This window comes from Acomys russatus, chromosome 24 (genome assembly GCF_903995435.1).
Source record: "Acomys russatus chromosome 24, mAcoRus1.1, whole genome shotgun sequence".
NCBI classification, from domain to species: Eukaryota; Metazoa; Chordata; class Mammalia; order Rodentia; family Muridae; genus Acomys; species Acomys russatus.
In genome coordinates, this window is record NC_067160.1 from 24,502,210 (window position 1) to 24,523,975 (window position 21,766).

General features: G+C 37.0%; 1 protein-coding gene across 1 annotated transcript in view; it reads right to left on the reverse strand.

Annotated features, from left to right (window-relative positions):
• Positions 1 to 452: 452 nt before the first annotated feature.
• Psmd14 (proteasome 26S subunit, non-ATPase 14) overlaps positions 453 to 21,766 on the reverse strand; it is an 82,070-nt gene continuing 60,756 nt past the window's right edge. Inside the window, exons 8-11 of the mRNA XM_051167081.1 lie at positions 18,088 to 18,162; positions 16,067 to 16,192; positions 3,810 to 3,872; positions 453 to 841 (exon numbers count right to left, since the gene is read on the reverse strand). Of these exons, the coding sequence (XP_051023038.1) occupies positions 743 to 841; positions 3,810 to 3,872; positions 16,067 to 16,192; positions 18,088 to 18,162 (363 nt within the window). The 3' untranslated portion in view covers positions 453 to 742. The remainder of the gene's footprint in view (positions 842 to 3,809; positions 3,873 to 16,066; positions 16,193 to 18,087; positions 18,163 to 21,766) is intronic.

Sequence of the window (21,766 nt, forward strand, 5' to 3'; positions counted from 1 at the left end):
ATGCTTTCCATGACTAGGTTACATGAAAATGCAGTGGTTTTTTCCAACAGTCAACTTCTAGACAGTTTCAAAATTGTTCGTAGAATATATACTCTTCAAATTGTGAAAGTTTAAAATAAAATTGCCTGCCTTTTAGATGTACTTTTCTGAAATCCTGAAAGTGTACCATGTTAAGATACGAATCCATAATGTTGGCTTGAGAGAAAGGCTTACCAAAAAAACAAAAAACAAAAAAACCACCCTCAGCATTTTATCTGGGTTACCCACTAATGAGGAAATCACTCACTAATGGCAATCATTAATTTGTAAAGTTTTCTTATCACAGTGATGTTTTATGTGTTATTGGATTTCAAAATGCAAAGAGAAACATAGCTTTGTGTGAGATTTCCAAAGCACTGTCAAATGTTATTCTGTCACTTCCACCCAGTGCCAAAAAGACCTCGGGAGACATGGATTGTAAATGTATTTTATTTTGTAAGCAACAATCAAAATATATTTGTGCTACTGATTTTTTCAAATAGTAAATGGGATCTTAACAAAATTTGTCCATTTAGATGTATTCCTAAACAACTTTGGAATCTGCAAAACCCTAACTAAATAAACAGAAGCAACTGCACAGCTGAGATGGAGGTGGCACAGGTGTCTTACACGTCACCAGATCACCTTCAGAGTTCCCTTCACTGTGAGCACTAGGAACAGCAAAGGCATATACACAGTGTCACTGACAGCTCTCTTCGCTGCTTTATTTAAATACAACGGTATCCAACATTGCTGCCAAACACTGGACAATATTTGAAGTCATAAGCACATCCACATGTTCTTCCAAATGACGTTTGGGATCCTAAAAGAGAAAAAAATGTAAAAAAAAAAAAAAGAAAGAAAGAAAGAAAGAAAGAAAGAAAGAAAAGAAAAGAAAAGTTAAAAAAGAAAAGACAAGACAGTTGTATTACCAGTAAACTATTTTTTTCAAGAACAGATTAAATTGGTAATGAAGCCTAGTAAACTATTTTTTTCAAGAACAGATTAAATTGGTAATGAAGCCTAAATTTACACATATTGTTACATTCTTGTGGCTTCTGAATTTGTTAAGAAGCTAAAAAAGCTACTCAATGAAAAATCTGATTTGTGCAATCAATGATAGTTACAGATCTGTCCCACAAATTTTCATAAAAGGTAACAAGTAAAACTCACATTCGCCTGATTTTAAAAATGTGCACTTACACACATGTATATGCCCAAATTGTATGTACATTCGGTCAATATATTTTAATGTCTAATGATGTGTTATTTAAGGCATGGATAACAGTAGAATGTAAATTCTTGTTTTTGCCTTTGTAAAAATATGGATTCTGTATAATCTTAATATTTCAAGAAAATGGTTCAAGAAATATTCTTGGATCAAAAGGCACTGTAATTGAATATTTTAAGTATAATTAGGACTAATTCTAAAATGTTAAGGATGCTTCATCCAGCTATTCTGGAAAACTGTCTCATTGAAACTTACACAGGCACAACTCTTAAAACGTGAGCAGACCCATTTTAAAATAGGTCAGTTTGAAGTATAATAAAAAAAATTAAAATGTTTACTTATATTTTTTAAAATGTTATTTCAGCTAAGTTTGACAGTTCAAAAGAAGATAAATACAATATTTTTTAAAAGATTTATTTATTATTTATACAGTATTCTGCCCACATGTGTGCCTGCCTACCACAAGAAGACACCAGATCTCATTACAGGTGGGTGTGAGCCACCATGTGGTTGCTGGGAATTGAACTCAGGACCTTCAGAAGAGCAGATGGTGCTCCTAACCTCTTGAGCCATCTCTCCAGCCCACAATATTTTAAAGCATTATTTCTCATATATGTTTAAAATAACTAAGAGTTATAACTTGTACATCTTCTTCCCTGGATGATGTCCTGGCTCTGCTTTTCATATTCATAACTGCAATATACCAAGTTCTTACACCTGACACAATATACACTACGAATAATTCCAATGACTAGTCTACAGTACTATTATTTAGGAATTAAAGCTTAACACATTCCAGGTGAAGGGAGAGACCAGCATTAGAAACAAAACAAAACAAACAACAACAAAAACAACCAAAAAAAAACCCAAAAACAAAAAAAAACAAAAAAACAAAAAAACCAAACCCAAAACAGCCCACTGACCTATTTACCACATTTAAAAAATGAGCAGTGGTCATGCCTGGAATTTCAGCACCTGGGAACCAGAGTGTCCCCCGCCCCCCTTAAAAAAAAAACAACTAAATTTAACAAAACAAAACTCTATGAGTTCAAGGCCAGCCTGATCTACCCAACAAGTTCTAGGACAGCCAGGAATACACAATAAGACCCTGTCTCAAAAACACAAAATCAAAACAACAACAACAAAAAAACCCCACCACGATTATGATAATTTCTTTTTTGTTTGTTTGCTTTTTGAGATAGACAGGGTTTCTCTGTGTAACCCTGGCTATCCTGGAACTCACTAAGTAGCCCAGGCTAGCCTCGAACTCACAGAGATCCGCCTGCCTCTGCCTCCTGAGTGTAGGATTTAAAGGCATAAGCTACACTGCCCACAAGTTTTGATAGTTTCTAAACCACATCAGTTATAATTTTCCAGTTTCAATTTTTAACTTAGTCCTTTCATTTTCCTGTGGGCTGTTAAAGAAAATATGTAAGAAATCACAGCATCAGAAAGCAATATATTTAGTGAGTTCTAGAAAGGGTAAGGCTCCAAACTGGTGATCTAACCTATTAGATGTAGCAGAAAATAGAGAGAAGGCTGATATCACACAGACTGGAAAATAAGATGAACTCTATTTTGTTTTAGGTAATGGTTCTCATTTTCAAACTGTGGTATTCCGAATGTGCTCATATTTAAGCTCCCTCTTTATAATATATGATTGAGTCCGACCTTTGCCCTACTACTCTGTTGGATTAATTGGTTTTACAGTGAATCAGTAACTCATTTATCAGTTATCTACATTACTTCTTGTGGCAGCTGGGTGATTCTTAGAGATTTTCCATCCAAGAATGGTCCTGGCCCAAACCTACATAGCTTGTGAGATGTGATGGGATCAGAGCATATGGTAGGATGGCTGAAAGCAAAGACAGCTTAGTGTCTTGCATCTGAAATATCAAGATTCTGCCAACATCAGCAATATGATAACCATGTTCCATGAAATAAGGAGAAATGTAATCAACATTCTTTAGAAAAACAGTCTAATTAATCTGTAGATTCTTTTAATTGCTGGGTATGTTCCCCCATCCACTGATAACCAGACTTAAATATATATTTCATCTTAGAAAGCAAAAGAATCATTATTTAAACCTTTTCTCACAGTGCAGTCAATAGAATCCTAAACTTTCTCTGGATATCAGCTATACAGTAAACAAAATCTACCTTTAAGAATGGTTACACATGAAGTAAATCTGTAGGAATACTACCTACCTACTGATAAAATGTATCGTTATAGAAATGGTTATTAACTAACTAAATCCACCATCCTTATTATTTTACCTCATCTATAGTAAAATTATTCAGGGTCCTTTAATTCATTTTTAGTAGAATATTTTCACTAAGGACAGTATGCCATAGAGTAGAGATTTATGATGAATTCTCTACAAATGACAAAGAGAATTGGAAATCAAATAAATATAGTGGCCTTTAAAATTTAGTATGTTTAAATGACAGAAGAAAAATGTAGTATAAACAAACAAGGAAAAAATTATGGTCCCTACAACAGTTTTACCACGATGAGAGCATGTCGGCACGCGGCTGCGCCACCTATTAGTCTCCTCACCTGCTTGCCAACGTTCTTTATTGCCAGCTGTTCAGGTGTCATCTTATCTTCTTCTTCTACAGCCTGGGAATGAACACAAAGGGCAGAGTTTCAAATTCTGTATTTACTTTTCCCACTGGAGAATAATCACCAAAACAAAGATAATCATAATTTTCATTCAGAACACCTTTTATTCAAACAATTTGTTGAAAAAAGCAATTTTGTTAATCCAGAGCAATCTTAGGGTAATGAAAACTACTATCAGCATCATTTAAAAATATATAAACAACACCAGAGAATATCACACAGACTCACTGAATGGCACTGAGAGATCGGGAGATGGAAGTCTGAGGCAGCCTTCTTTGCTGCCACTTAATCTCCCTTTCTCCCTTCCCCACTCTCACTAGCCTCCTCCCCCAAGTTCCTACTTCTCCTTCATTTCTTTCACCAATCTAGCCTGTGTGTATCTAGTATGTCTCTAGCCTGTGTGTACTTAGTACGTCTCTAGCCTGTGTGTACCTAGTAGGTATCTAGCCTGTGTGTATCTAGCACTTACTTAATATCATTAAGGATCAAAAAGCTGCTGAGTTTTGATCTAACATGCATATTATAAGTTAATCTCTACACATCTTTAAATCTCTACAATATGCATTTAGAAAAAAATCACAATTCCACAAAGTCATAATTTCAAGTTTTTAGCATCAAATTTATTACATAAATTAAAAAGCATATTAAAAGCACATGAAAATTATACTTTAGAGTTATCTACAAATTCTTTTGGTCTAATTGTAAGCTTTCTCGTAAACCCTCATAATAATGACGACACTTCGGCCAGAACTCTGGACTGCCCTCTCACAGAGCATCCTAACCTGAGAAGTCCATGAGCAGTATGGGCATGTTACAGCTGCAAGACAGAACCTGCGTTTGGTGAACTCGTGGTCTAAAATCTATTCATGGGATCTGATAAACAGAAGATGAAGAAACCTTAATGATCATGAACCTCCAGAAATGTTACCACAGTGTTTACTACAAAGGTGGCTATAAACAGGGGCAACATGTAGTGTCAGAAAGCAGAAAACCAAATCCCAGTGAGGATTAGATTTGGACACTCTTAAACTTAATAATCTCACAGCTGCCAAATTTCTTCATGTGTGAACAATGAACATGTAGGAAATGCAATCATCAGACATTTCCCATAAACTGGGAAGTTTGGCTGTATTTCACACCTTCTTAATAGTTTTGTAAACAGAGAACTTGAAAATGAGCAAAGATGGCAAGTGTCTAATTTTATAAATGGACAAACTATCTAGAGAATTTTCGCCAGTAGATCCTGCCTAAAGAGAAAAGATGGTGGGTATCTTTTGTGTCTGCTGATTACTGGAGAGTGCTTATTTATAACATATTAGGAATTACAATCAAGCCTGAACACAGGAAAAATAAAAGTCACAAATACTCCAACTAGAACTCAGCAGATAGAGAGTATGCTTCTTTTTGAAGTCAGATGTCATTCTATTAGTCTGCTAGTTATGAAAGTATTTTCTAACTAGGAAATGGCTTTTTCTGCTTTTCAATGTCTTATAAAAACACAAGCACTGAAAGACAATATAGTTTATCTTTCTACATTATTTTTACAACTGTGACACTCTACTTAGCTGACTTGAAAACATGTTAGATGAATGGAACAATTCTCCTAAGTGTGTACTCCATACCCATTCAGTGTTAGCTGTTCTACACACATGGCAACAACAGCACTTACTACAGTACTCAGAGGATGCAAGAGTTTTGGAATTTGGCTCAAAACACCAATCCACATATAAATAACCATTAGAGAGTATTTTGGATTAATGCACGTATCAGAGAGGGCAAATAAACAAAAATGAAAGTCAAAAGCATTTAAAGCTTTTTAATATTATTTGAAAGAAAAAATAGGATATAAAAAGCACTGATAAAATTTAAAATTCTTGTACAACATTTAACCACTTTACCAATTAGTTTTTCTATTCCCAATAATTAAAAGAGGGTTCACAAACTCTTTGAGAAGTGCAGATGGTAAAAAGTACTCCCAGCCATGGATGCCATCTGGGAGATGAGGAGCAGCTGTAGATTTAGGCATATACTAAGGTTGCAAACCCCCACGACAGAAGACGTAAGCACATCCTTCCAGTGTAAGAAGGACCCGGTCACGGCATCAAAGTCTTCAGTACTTTCTCCTACACCTCAGTTACCTGTATCTCATCTCCCATTTGGGGAGGACCAGTCTGCCTTCACTCATAGTTCTAATCTGGCTAGTCCCCAGGAAAAATTAAGAAATGATAGCAGCAGAAACAAATGAAATTCAGGCACAGGCAGTGTCCTCACTAGGGAACTTCTGTGTTTATGGCAACTTCTGTGATTTGGCTTCAAAATTTGCTTTTGCATTCGTGCTCTTCGGTTTACTCAACCAACAAAAAAGCACTGAAAATGTTTGTGGCTATTCACACTAGAAACGTTTTTAACAGTTTATCAACAAAGACCCCCAGATGGCTATCCCGTCATGCACGGTCTGCACAGTTCTAAGAAATTCTTGGAATTTGGTCTGTTATGTGATCGTAATCCCCTCAAATGTACCCTCTATTTTAAAGAGACTTTTACTAAACATATTACCACCATTCTCTCTCTCTCTCTCTCTTTTTATTTTTTTACTAATGATCAAAATTTTCAAATGAACAACGTCTCAATTTCATCATTACTATCTTTTTAATATAGACTGGACCTTGGCACGTCACTAGCATTTGTTGACAGATATCCACAGAGCACCTCCAGTTTTCTGAACACCTGTACAATTAATTATTCCAACACCTGTTTTCTCTCCCATCCCTTACCTGCTTTTAGCAATATCCTATTCCATAAGTACCTCTGAATAGCCCTTCGGCTGCTTTTGGTTCTATACTGAGTTCTTTGTTCATTCTACAATGTACTACAATTCGATTTAAGTACATGTTTTCAAACACCACTAATAGAACATTTATTTTTAATGTAACAAAGGACAAAAAAGCTGCTACAACGCATACACTTTTTTTCCACCAGTGTAACTGCTAAGTGTTTACTTCTTTTGTGATTTTAAAATTTATTTTTTATAGTGAATAGAACTAAACCAACACTACTGGCTATAAAGGCAGAAAGTCTAAATAGTTTTTTACAAAATATATTTTGGAAAGCAAAACAAATAAATATGAAGCAATCTGTAAAACTTTCTAAGATAGAAGAGACTTGACTACAAAGGACAACCAACTTTTGACTACCACCACCACTAAATGGCAGCATATGAATGTTTATTTTTGAGAGAATGTCTTACTACACATGTCAAGCTATCCTGATATGCTGAAACTCACTGTGTACCAGGCTAGCCTGAGTTGACAGGGATCCACCTGCCTCACCTTTTCAGGTGCTGAGATTAAAGGCATGTGCCACCACGTTGAGCAGCATATGTTTTTACAAATATTACTTCATTGAATTCTTAAAATGTCCTGGCCAAACATCAGCGTTCTGCATATAAAGTGGCCATGAGCCACTTGGCGTGTTTCCTTGAGGTTCATCATCTTTACCAAGGAATTTTCAAGCTTGTCTCAACTCTCAAGGAGCTCACATTTGGGCTTTACTTACATTTAAATCTCAAAGCACAAAACAAAAGGTATCAAAAAGGAACGACACAGTGGTAAGGAAAGGCAACTAACTTCCTTCTGAAGAAGCAGACTAAGGAAAGGCTAATGATGAGGAGATTGCATTTGAGGCAGTCAGACCTAAGGAAGACACAGCTGCGAGTCTGCTACTCTAGACAGCAGGTGACGCTGAGCAGCAGGGAAGGTGCCCTTAGAAGGCATGGGGGTTTTAAAATTTTTAGTGGCAGTTCATAATATTAGTTAATGAGAGTTACTTCTGATAATTTGTTGTTTAATAAAAGAATAATTATGGTAGAAAAAACAGTCTATCCTAACCATTCAATAAATGTTTAGTGAATATTCAGTAATTGGGCTAGAAAATAAAACAATTTAGAGAGCTTACTAACTATTTAAAAAGACTGAAAATAAGAACATATCTATAATCCTGACACTGAGAGGAAAAGGAGGGGAAACAGGAGGCTAGCCAGGGTTCAAGGCCAGTGTGGGGCTAGGTAGTTAGATTGAAGGGTGAAGACTCTTAATAGTAAAAGAAAGTTTGCTGGAAAGGTGTGTTTCAGGTGGCCAAAAAAAAAAAAAAAAAAAAAAAAAAAAAAGGTAAGAAAGGACAGGGTAAGTCTGAAGAATAGCCAACCATCCAGTATCAAGACAAAATCACAGGAAGCGATAGTACTATGGAGAGGCAAGCAAGAGCCAGCTCAGGTCAGAAGAAGACAGATTTCGATCTTCAAAAGCTTTTAAAGGCAAAGAAGTGGAAGCTAGAGCGATGGCTCAGCTGTTAGGGATACAGGTTGTTCTTCCAGAGGATGTGAGCTCAGTTCCCAGCACCCACATGGTAGCTTACAACCAGAGAGTTTGATGCCTTCTTCTGCCTCTATGGGCTCTAGGTACACACAAGGTTCACAAACACGCTGGCAAAACACATTACCCCACCACCCCAAAATAAGGAAGTGACACGAACCAACTTATTCAGCACAAAATTTACTTACAAAAGTAAAAACCATTTATAATTATTACTCCTACCCTAAAGCATTTCACTACCCCACAGGGAAACCTACTTAGACTGTCACTTTCTGCACGCTCCTCCCACCCTGAGTACTGGGTGGGTCTAATGTGGCTGTCTGTGGCACAGAATATTTAAACAAATAGCACCACATAGCACAACCCTTAGTGCTTGGCTTTTTCATTTACCATGCCTTAGAGGTTCATTTACATTGTAGCATAAATCAATATTTTTGACAAGGCAAGTAATAGTCCATTAATATGTCACAATGTATTTAACTAGTCATCTGCTGGTAAGACACTTGGATAATCTCCACCTTTTATTACTGTGACTAGTGCCTCATGGTAAGTTGTGTACAAGTTCTGTTTGATTGTATGTTTTTGCTTCTCTTGAGCATATTTTGGGAGCAGAATTACTACTGGGCTATGAGGTTAAATATATATTTTAACTTTATGAGGATCAGTGAACTGTTCTCTATGGCAGTTGCTCTAATTTGCAGTCTTAGTAGTAATCAGGTTCCAATTCTTTCACATCCTCAGAAACATATTCACTTTCTATTATCTTGATTGAGGAAAATGATGTCGGTGTTTTTGATCTGTCCATCGACTGGATAGCCTAGCACTTGCTCTGTGTAGGCCAGACCTACATGTTTATGTGTTGTAATAGTTGTCTTGGCCCTGCCTTGTAGGAGCCGAAACTACAAACCAGGCAAATCGTCCCTGGCTTCTCACTATCATTTCGATGTGCATTTCTTTAATGACTGATGTTGATGTTGCTATGCTTTTTGCCATTTGGAGGAATGACTATTCAAATCATTGCCCACTTTTGAACTGGCTTGTGTTATTATTGAATTGATAGAAATTGGTCTGAGCACATACACTTTGTGTTTATCCATTCTGCAGACTGATCACTTCTTTTGGACTTAGTTGAGATCAAACAGCATTGACCATGTTGTTCTCTTCCTGCCTTTCTCTGGTTACACAACCAAGTTTCATTATGAAAAGACCATTTGGCTCTTTGAGAACTAGATCTAAGTGGGAGGAACTAAAAAACATGAAGACTAATTGGGAGATAAGGCAGTGGTAGTGGAAAAGTAAAAAAACACAGTAACTCAAGAATTAATTTGGTTAATTGAATGGATTGTTGATTAGCTAAATATTAAAAAAAGTCAAGAAACGTATTAATGGGGCTGGGAAGAAGGCTCAGCTCGGTGGATAAGAGCATTTGTGGCTCTTACAGAGGAACCAGGATCAATTCCTAGCATCAACAACACTGCTCCTAAGCTTTCTGACACTTGAGTTCCAGGGGATCTGACTCCCTCTTCTGTACTCCATGGGTACTAAGTCTGAACACAGTACACAAATATGCACACAAAAGACAAAACAAAACAACAACAAAACACCCATATATATATAAATCTTACAAAAAAGAAAGAAAGAAAGAAACAAATGGTATTAAAGGGCCAGGAAGAGGGCTCAGCAGGTAAGGCACTGAGTGCCCAGCCTGACAGCCTAAGCTCAGTGCCCAGGACCCATGCTGTAGGAGAGACCCAGCTCCTACATGGTGTCTTCTGACCACACTTGTGGCACAGCACACAGGCATTCCTAACCAACCTATAAACTAATGTAATTTAACTTTTAAAGAAGAATAACATTAAGAACAGCAAAAGTAGTTGTGCCCATTATTTCAGAGATGTATGTCCCAGATATGTATTTTACATGCCATTCACAGAGCTTAAGACAACCTCATTTAGAGACAAGGAACTCTTTCAGAGACTGACTTGTTTTCTAGTCACATAGGAGATAGTTAATGAAAATATGACTTCAGCACAGTCCTATCTAGGCCTCATAGCAACAATTGGTTTTATTTGTTTGTTGGATTTAAAACAAAACAAAACCGTGTTTCTCTGTGTGGTGTGTCCTTGGCTGTCCCTGAATAAGAGAAATCTGCCTGCCTCTGCTTCCTAAGTGCTGGGACTAAAGGCTACCACACCCAGGCTCATAACAATATCTGTAACTAGGGAAACACATTACTTTTACATGATGCATACTAAATAAGTAATAAAGCCAAATCTGGTTGATTTACCAGACAACTTGAACAACAGAGATCCTTGGTAAAAATCTTAAGAGGAAATCCAACTTTAAAGCATAATAAGATTAAATAATGGATAAATATAAACATCATCTGAATGTGTAAACACTTGCATGTGTAGATAATAACAGCAATTTGTAATTCAGCTTTTAGAAAAATAAAAAGGATTTTGGTAAATCAGTGTGGTGGTGCACAACTTTAATCCCAGCACTAGGAAGGCAAAGGCATGAGGATCTCTAACAGTTTGAGGCCAGTTTGGTCTGCATAGTGAGTTCCAGGACACCCAGGGCTATTGTAGATTCTGTCTCAAAAAGAAAGGAAGGAAAGAAGGAAGGAAAAGTTTCTGGTAAGTATCTGCTAGTTGCCAATATCCATCTTCCTCTTTTATAACTCTGATTATCCTAAAGGTATCAATGCTTCCAGCTAGAGGCTACATTATATAGACTTTCTTGCTGTGAAGCAAGATTTGTAAACTGGACAATATACAAAGGCTTCAAGAAAGGATGCATCCCTTTGATTTTTCCTTTTCTTCCAATTACACACACACATAGACACACACACACACAGAGACATACACACACATACACACACACACATACACAATCATATTATGGGATGGCTAAGGTTTAGCCACTGCCCTGTATCTTAAGATGACTTGAAAGATAGATGTCAATATAATGAAAGTAGAGCAGAAAGATAGACAAAATCAGAATATTACTCTGAAGTTTCAAACTGGGCTTAAAGTGTAGAATTTCCTATCTTCTATCTTAAAGATGACAATGTTACTAAAACAATGTTGACATATAACATATATTTAAAATAAAGATCACTTTCAAGAGACTTGAATGATTGGCTCGGCTGTTAAAAGCCCTTGTGTTTTTCCAGAGGACTCATTCAGTTCCTAGCACGAAAATGGCAGTTCACAACTTTCTGTAACTACAGTTCCAGAGAATCTAACGTCCTGTTCTGGCCTCCCCTGGACAATAGATGTGCACATGATAATCATACACACATGTAATGCACATGCAGCACATACATTATATACTTGCACATGTAATATTACAGATTATTGTACCACGGGTGGTTTGTTTCATAAATTTTTAATATTGAAAATGTTGTCTACTTGTTAGGTTTTTTTCCTTTAGTAAGTTTGCCAAGCCCTTTAGTAGATTGTGAAATATAGTTCATTTTTAGAGAACTTTTCTTAGATGGGAATAAAAGTAAAGCGATATAGATTGCAAAACCAACATTTGATATTTTCTAAACATAATTTATTTAATGAATTTTACACTTTTAAAAACTTAAGCAGTACTTATGTAAAACCTACTATATGCCAGGCACTTGGACATGCTTTTATCTATTTGTTTTTAAAGCATTTTAAGCACCTACATAATTCTAAACGTAACAGTTATGAAAGTTATCTCTTTATTCTCTTGGATTTCTGTGTGACTGCAAATAATCTATCACATTTTATTCAAAGAATGATGATCTGGCCCATTTTCCTCAGTATTTATATCTTCTTTTGTTTTTCTTATCTAATTACATGAGCACAAAACTTTTCTACTTAATGTAGCAAACAAAATTTATTTATAGTTTATATGAAATAATATAAAAATGTCATCTTCCAGGTTATTATTGGTCAGCATGTCATCTGAAAAGCTGTCAAGTCTCAGAATTTAGAGAGCTATATGCTTTAAAAGGCAAAATTTTATTTCCATGTTATTCTTAAAATGATCTTTTGCAATCCATTTCCCCCCTATACATTCATTTACAAATATGCAATGAAACAGTAGCAGTTTTAAAAGCCATCACCAGCATTTTGGCAGCATAGATGGGGTTTGGAACACTGTGCTGCAGGTGTTTCAGCTCAGTAATTAAAAAAAGAAAGAAAAAGAAAAAGAAAGAAAGGAAGAATGAAGAGAGTTAGTAATAATCTAGTAGTACTCCTGTGCAGAATTCACAGACTTGAAACTGAAAACTTGGAACATAAGAATTTAATTATCCTCAAACTCCTTTTACTTTAGAACCTGACTGGCATCTAACAATAATTACCTCAGTTTAAAAAACCAACCAATTAAAAAGAATACCATGAAGAACTGTGGTAGTACGGGCCTTTCCTTGTATATTTTAAGTGTTACTATAAAAACTTCACTGTATTTCTTTCAATCATAGAGGGAATTACATTCCCAAATTTGGACTCCTCATATCACAGCTTACACACTGTTTTCATTTTTTTAACCAAACCTTACAAGATTTTTAGTACTACAGAGATTTTAAAAACTGTAATACAGGAAAAAAAAAAAAAAAAAAACTTTCATGGATGGGCAGCAGTAACCAGAAATAGGTTATTTCCTGGCAGAAGGAACTATGAATTTACTAAATGTGATGTTACAGAGAAATAAAAACCATTCCTACAGTCGGCTGAATAACAACTTGTTATAATTTTTTAAACAATAAAGGGTTAACTATTTTAAATGATAAGCTACTTCTTTCTCTGTATTTCATCTCTACAGCATGAAAGCAACACTAGAAAGAAAAAAAATTACCTTTAGTCTACTATCAGGAGCGAGTTCTGGCTCTAGAAATAATACATTTTAAGATATGCTTGTCAAAACCTGACCTACCTCTACTGGCACTTAGTTTTGAACACCTGTTACATTTATTTCAAAGCTCAGTTCTTTCAAATGATTTGCTGTTAACATTTGATAAATCTTATACAATCTTTTGTACAAAAATCTTATAAAATCTTTTGTATAATATTTTTTATGTGATACAGTACCTAATTTAAAAACGGAAATATTAGTTTCTGGTGTAACAGTAATCAGTCTTAACTATGACTCCGAGATTTTGAATTCTAGACTCTACTATTAATTCTCAATCTCATATTTCAAACTGTTTAGAAGATGTGGCTTTAAAATATGTATATATGTGTATGTATGCATGTATGTATGTATCTTTGTAAGAGCAGTTTGGGTCACAGAAATAAAAGGGAGAGCAATAGTAAGTAAGGCAGTGAGGGGCAACAGAACATATGTCACATGAAAGTGGAAAGAGGAAATAGTACAAGTGGTAGGGCACAAGCAGGGGTGGGCACAGAAGAGTGGGCAGAACCAACGCTGATAGGGTGGCCATGCCAGCCATGGAGAAGAAGATGCAGGCCGTCCTGATTAGATGGCAAGAGAGGAGGACTCCCCCTTTCTGAGGACTAGGTGAAGGGAGAGAAGGGGTATGAGGGAGGAGGACTCCCCCTCTCTGAGGACTAGGTGAAGGGAGAGAAGGGGTATGAGGGAGGAGGACTCCCCCTTTCTGAGGACTAGGTGAAGAGAGAGAAGGGGTATGAGGGAGGAGGACTCCCCCTCTCTGAGGACTAGGTGAAGGGAGAGAAGGGGTATGAGGGAGGAAGACTCCCCCTTTCTGAGGACTAGGTGAAGGGAGAGAAGGGGTATGAGGGAGGAGGACTCCCCCTTTCTGAGGACTAGGTGAAGGGAGAGAAGGGGTATGAGGGAGGAGGACTCCCCCTTTCTGAGGACTAGGTGAAGGGAGAGAAGGGGTATGAGGGAGGAGGACTCCCCTTTCTGAGGACTAGGTGAAGGGAGAGGAGGGGTATGAGGGAGGGAGGGAGGATGGGACCTGGAGGAGACAAGAGAGGGGATATAAAGTAAATAAATTAAAAATAGACAAACTTAATGTATTAAAACAAACAAACAACAACAACAACAACAAAGTATGTATGAAAATACCACAAGGAAACTTATTTTGAATGTCAGCTTTAAAAAAAAAAAGAAGAAAGAAACCTTTCTTCATTCCTTCTTTATCTATCTATATTGAAAGAGTTACTAATCACAACATACTTCTAGTCACATAAGCTGGATAAATTCATATAATCCTATCGGTGACATGCTTCATTTACTGTGAATGATTCATTACATTGTCACTACAGGACACAGCCACTTAGTGTAACTCCTTTTCAAATATCCATCTATCACTGTTTCTAAAGTCAGGATCTAGGCCTATCATGCCTCAGATCAAAAACACTTCTCTAACTCTCTCCTACCTCTAGTCGTACATGCTCATGCCTTCTCCTAACCATATCCCACGCCTTTTCTTCTTTCCCAGCCTTTCCTACCACTCAAGATTCTGAAAGCTATGATTTTATACTTTCAACTTCTGAATTTGGGCTTTTTAGACTTCACATACATATGAGAATTTGTTTCTATGTGTTTAGCTTATTCCACTAAACTATGTCTTCATAATGTTGAAATGACAGGATTTCTTTCTTTTTGAAGATGAACAATATTGCATTGTGAACACACACACACACACACTCACTCACTCACTCAGAGAGAGGAGGGGAGGGGAGGAGAGAGCAGGAGAGCTTATGCGTTCATTTGTGCTGGACATTATTTGATTCTGTGTCTTGGCAACTGTGAGTACTGGTTAGCAAGCCTGTCTCTCCCTACTCTCTCTGCAGCACTGGCACCACACCAAGCTGCCTCACCTAGGATGAGGGTGCAACTCAGGACTTTACAGACTGAGCCATAGCTCCCCAGCCCAAAAACCACATATATTTTAGCATATAAATATTTTTAGGGAATTGTGCATAATGATTTTTTATCAACACATTTTTAACAGCCCCATACAAAGACAGTTCCTCTCTAGTCACTGCTCGTTTTCCATAGCACTAACTATAATTTACTGTGTTGTTTCTCTTTATGTTCTTTTATAGAAAGTAAGCTCTCTGGACAATAGGAACTTTTATACTTTACTTCTCAGCATGTCCCCAGTGCCTGGCATATAATAGGTTTTCCTTAAGTACTGATTAAATAAAAAGAAATGTAAACCTCATTAAATAAATTATATATAGCAAATCTTAAATGTTGGTTTTGCAATCTATATCACTTTACTTTTATTCCTATCTAAGAAAAGTTCCCTAAAAACAAACTATATTTCAGTCTACAAAAGGGCTTGACCAACTTACAGTCCATGGGCCAAATCTGACCAGCTGCCCCACTCCACTCCTTCGAATTGGTTTGTCCTTTTAAATGTTTGCAAAAGGGTCTTACTATGGAAACTCAGACCTGCCTGCCTCTGCCTATGCTCTGAGATTAAATGTGCCACCATGCCCAGTTTAAGAATTATTTTTAATTTTTTATGTGTATGTATGTGTACTTGCAAGTGTTTGCTGTGGAAGCTGGAGTTACAGGCAGTTGTCAGCTGCCTAAGATGGGTGCTAGGACCACTTAAGCTGTCTCTAAAAGGAGCAAGTGCTCTTAACTACGAAGACATCTCTCTAGCTCCTCTGCTGTCTATTTTAAAAGAACCCAGTTGCCTTTGTGTATATATTTTCTATGGCTGTATTTGTATAATGGTGATAGGTTTTAGTAAGAGACTAGATTGTCTATACATCAACTATTTGTAATCTAACCTACAAAACATGCCTCTCTATTTTTATTTATTTATTTTATATAAGTACACAGTACCTAATTATACGCATTTTCAACAACTATGAAGAAACAAATGACTTTTACCTTATTATAATTCTTGGCTAGTTCCAACATTTCTTTTACCACCGACTCATTGTGTTTGCAATGTTCACTGTAGTCCTGAAGTGTCAATCCTTCCATCCAACTCTTCTTATGCAAATTTAACAGCATCTAAAAATATAGCAAAAAAGAAATTATTTTGCTGCCCTAAAGATGGTTCCTTTCAGCCCAGGAGTGGGTGGGGTAGGTGTGGGTTAGTGCATGTCTTTAATCTCAGCACTTGGGAGGCAGAAGCAGGTGGATCTCTGAGTTCGAGGCCAACCTGGTCTATGAAGTGAGTTCAAGATACCCAAGCCTACATAGACAAACCCTGTCTTGAAAGCCCCCCTCCACGCCCCAGCAGGGAACCTTCACAAAAACTAATGAATTTAAATGTAATTTTATTCATTCAAATAAGTATCAATTAGGCAAGGCGTGGTGGTTCATACCTTTAATCCCAGCACTCTGGGAAGCAGAGGCAGGCAGAAAGATGTGAGTTTGAGGCCAGCCTGGTCTACAAAGAGAGTCCTGGGCAACCAAGACTACACAGAGAAACCCTGTCTAGAAAAACCAAACCAAACCCACCAACCAAAGTATCAACTGGAAATATCCTACATGTATATTAATATGCCCTGGTGCTCCAAATCCATGTGCTTTCCCTCTGGTACCCACCTCAGCTCTTCTCATCTCTGAATGACGTACATTCATTAATCCTCTCTTATTAGAGACAGATGCCCTTCCTAACTATTCTGACTAAAAATGACCAACTCTCATTGTTTTAACAAAGCTCTTTCTTCCCTTGTAACACTACGCTAATTTTATAGCATCTGTGAACACGTTTTTCTTTATTTATCCAGTTATATTTAAGATCAACAGGGTCTAGCTAGATCCTAAAATACCTAAGCACAGCAGCTTAAAAAAAAAAACGAATCAAAAGATGCAATTACTTCTTATATTACACACAGGTTTGTTATAAAAACTTAATATGTTTATCGACTGAATTAAAAAAACAAAACAAAACAGGAAAACATCACAGACATGCCTGGGTTTTAAACACTCCAATCAGCTGAGACTGGACTACCAGTTAAGAATATAAACAACTTAGTCCATTGTTTCCCAAATGGGACTCAAGTACAAAGAATGATTTTTTTAAAAATTCAAAAACTTAAAGAAGGGGTCTGTGGTCATGCCAATGTGTACACGTGTGTACTTTCTGGAGAGGGGTGGGGGCCAGGGGCAGGTCCTACTGTATAGCCTAGTCTGGCCTCAAACTCACAGGCTTCCTGATTTGATTCTGCCTCTGAAAAGGCTAAACACCTCACCTCCCTTACAAATTTACAATTTTCTCTTACTAAATTTATCTATTTATTTATGTGTGAGCACACATGCCACAGCATGCATGTGAAGGTCAGAGAAATACTAAAGGAGCCAGTCCTATCCCTCTTCCACATGGGCCCCAGGTGTTGAACTCTGCTCATCATTCTTGGAAAGAAGCAGCTATACCTCACTTGCTTGAGCTTGTGTTTTGTTGCCCTTGGATACGTTTTCATAAGACTTAATTTTTAAAAATTACTTATGTGTTAAGTATGGACATGTGCCTGGAGACGCCAGAAGAGGGCATCAAATCCCCTGGAACTAGAGTTATAAACAGGTGTGAACAGCCTGATATGGCTGCTGAGAACCAAATCAGGTCTTCTAACAGCCCTACCAATGAGCTGTCTCTCCTGCCGCAAGTTTATAATTTTAAGATAATTTTTATTAAAATTCATACTCTAGAATTTGCCTTTAATTAAGTACTATGACTGAACTTTTGATAATTGAATATATCATGAAATGTAAAAAGAAAATAAGCCCCACAAAAGCAGATTGCTTGACACAGCTGAGCCACTAGAACCACAGTGTGACTGCAATTCTGGGATCCAACGGCCTCTTCTGACCCCCGAGGGCAGCAGGCATGCAAGTAGCATATAGATATGCATGTAGGCAAAACAGTCAGACAGAAAATAAAAGATTTTTCATAGACTTACCTTCTGTTCCAGTTCATTTTTCCGATAATTAATAGTGATGGAGTAGTAATGTCTGTTTAATCCATGAATTAATGCCTTAAAAAACAATTTTAAAATGATAAATCTAATCAGATACAAATGTTTGAAACTGTTGATTGATATACCTTATGCATGATACTTCCACCTTTTTCTTATTTATTTATTTGTCAAAGTCTCACTATGTAACTCTGTCTGGTGTAAAACTCACTATGTACACTAGGCTGGCCTTGAACTCATAGAGATCCACGTGCCTCTGCCTCGGAGTCCTGAGTTAAGGGTCTGCATGTCCATCATGCCCAGCTTTTCTGCCATCATCCTCAAGAACATTTTGAAGCTGGGCGTGGTGGTGCACGCCTTTAATCCCAGCCTCGTCTACAAAGTGAGTCCAGGACAGCCCAGGCTACACAGAGAGACCCTGTCTCAATAAACAAAACAAAACCAACCGAACAAAAAAGAACATTTTGAGACCAGCTACCAAGCCTGAGACCTAAGTTCAATCCCTTGGACCCACATGGTAGAAGGATAGAACTGACTCCTGTAAGTCCACTCCCCATAACATAAAATAAATAAAATGTAATAAATTTTTAAATAAAATTAAAAGAGATGGTTTATAAATGAAGAGTAAATTAAAACATTTTTCTCAGCTGCAAGTTTAAGGATAAAGTTTAAAGGGCTAATGACAAACTCTTCAAAGCATTATAGGTACTTCACAAATAAAAGTTTATACCTCCTTGCACAGAGGCCATAGCAACACAGTCTGAGCTCATCATGGCCTGTTACTACTCATATTTTATTGTCTGATTTTATGATATTTAGGAGGCAACTTGCTATTTCAGAAGAAAGCTTTAAAACTCTGTAGTAATACACGTTTCTTCATCCACATTAATCTGGGGTTTCCTTTTGTTTAATTCAATTTTCACTAATTCAAAGACTTGCATCCAGGCAAGTCTCCAAATGAGGAATGTAGGGTGTTGTGTGTGTGTGTGTGTGTGTGTGTGTGTGTGTGTGTGTGTGTGTGTAAGTAATAATTCACATGTATGATCATTTCATTTGTTTGTCCTTGTATGTAGAGACTTCAAGAATTTTCTTCAATTTTTCTCCACCTTAATTTTTAAGACACAGAACTTGGAGCTTATTGATTCAGCTATGCTGGCTGATCACCGAGCTTCTGGGATCTGCATGTCTGCCTTACCCCAGTGCTGGGGTAACAGATGCCTGGCTTTTCAATTGACTTCATGCCTGTGCAGCATACACTCACCAACTGAAGCCCCTGCCCAGACCCAGAAGCTTGTTCTTTACCATGTCCATCTCACTCACACTTTTCCCAAGTATTTATTTATTATGTATACTGTGTTGTACCTGCATGTGTACCTGCACACCAGAAGAGGACACCAGATCTCATTATAGATGGTTGTGAGCCACCATGTGGTTGCTGGGAATTGAACTCAGGACCTTTGGAAGAGAAGCTAGTGCTCTTACCCTCTGAGCCACCTCACTAGCCCCTCACTCATACTCTTAATCCAGTGACAAGAAATCAAAATTCCACTTATCAGAATTTATATTCATTGTACTCAGTCTCCAAGATAAATAAGCTAATATCACACACACACACACACACACACACACACACACACACACACACACACAAAACAAAAACAAAAACTTAAGCTGTTTTTTTTTTTAAGTAACTATATGGGGAACTAAATACTATTGTTCTGCTAAAGGAATGCACATTAAAATGGTTCCTAACAACATTCCGCTATAAGCATATATGAGTGTACCTCTCAGCTCTCATCAGAGGCTTCCTTTCTCAATAGATGTGAACTAACACAGAGACCCACAACTGAACAATGTGCAGAGAGAGACTTTTGAGAACTCAGTCCTAAATGAGAGGTCTTCCACTTCCAAACTCCACTCCTCAGGGCTCAGGGAATGATTGCATAAGAGGAGGCAGAAAGATTCTAAGAGGCGAAGGGGATGGATGACACCAAGGAGGCAATGTCTTCTAGACACAACAGTACACATATGTACTCAGAGACCGTGGCAGCACACACAGGTCCAAGATAGACAGGGTCCCACGGCTGAGAGGGGAAGTGTCTACAAGCTTCCATCCATAACCAAGAAGCTATCTACAATTGACAACCACTTGAAAAAAGTAGTTTTCTCCAATGGAGGCTCACTGGGCATTTGTACAAAGCACATATACATAAAGGCAGGCCCCATGCTCAGCAGCAGATAGCCAACACAAAACAAACTCAATGGTATTTTTGTAGATTGTTTTTGTCTGAAATTGCTTTGTTTAGACATTTTTATTTTTTATTCTTTCTGGTATTTCACTTGTATATTATGATTTCCAATTATGTGTCCTGTTTGTGTGTATGTGTTTCTTGTGCTTTTTCTTTTCTACTTTCTCATTTTTTTATTTTTTGCCCGTTTTCTAATGAGGGCTTGGTGTTGGGTAAATGGGGAGGTAGGAATGATAGGAAAGCAGATGGAGGAGGAGAAACAGTGATCAGAATATACTGCAGGGAAAAAGAATTATTTTCAATTTTAAAAAAGTAAAAAAAAAGTAACTATGTTATATACTGCTTAAATATCTAACTCTAGCAACCTAAGTTCATCTGTGGTTATATATATATATATATGTGTGTGTGTAAAATCTCCCCACCATTATTAGCCTTATAAGACAAAAAAGCATAGAATTGTAATTTTTTTTTAAACAATTATTAAAAAAAAAAAAAAAAGGGTTTGGGGTTAACTTTTGGGAAATAAAGACACAGCTAAACAAGTAACTACCACTTTCTAATTAGGGTTTTTACAGTCTAAGTCTTAAAAGTGCAAAGACAGAGAAGAGAAGGTGGGGAAGTGACTATCTAATGACCGCCTAGAATGTGCTGTAAACCCCACACATTCTAATGCAATAATCTAGTAGGCTTGTTCTGTGTGTACATGACAGATACGTCTTTTTTTAAGGACATCACTCTTAATTTATCCTAATTAATAGTTAATAAAAAGTAGTAATGAGGATCTGAACCCACTGACTCCATAACCCATGTTCACACTACAATTCAATGGTGAGATTAAGTCATTGCGTCTGCTTGTTTGTCTTTTGAGACAGAGTTTCTCTGTGTAGCTCTGGTGTCCTGGAACTCACTCTGTAGAACAAGCTGGCCTCTTACTCACTAAGACCTACTTGTGTCTGCCTCCCAAGTGCTAGGATTAAAGGATGTGCCGCCACCACCTCACCAAGTCTACATATTTTTAAGAAGAATCTTATTTGAGAGATTTTCTGGCAAAAAGAGAGAACACCCAATCAAAACTAAATTTTAAATATCAAATATGAAAGTTAAATATCAAAACACTTGTTACTTCCTGGGATAATCAGTTTCCACATTACTAATAACTTCTATAAAACTAACCTATAAAGCCAATAGGAAGCAACAGTTGATTTCAATGGCTGGTATATGAAATTTAGTCACTAAGAAAATCTATTAAATCCCTATCTATTTCAAAAATTACCAGAAGTAGCAGATCACCTTTCACTGAATAAAAATGCTGCATTCTACCAATCAGAAGTTGGAACTACTCAGGGATTCCCTAAGCATGAGCACATCAGGCTTATGTTCTGGGTAGAGATTTAGTAAGCCTGAACATTTCTCTA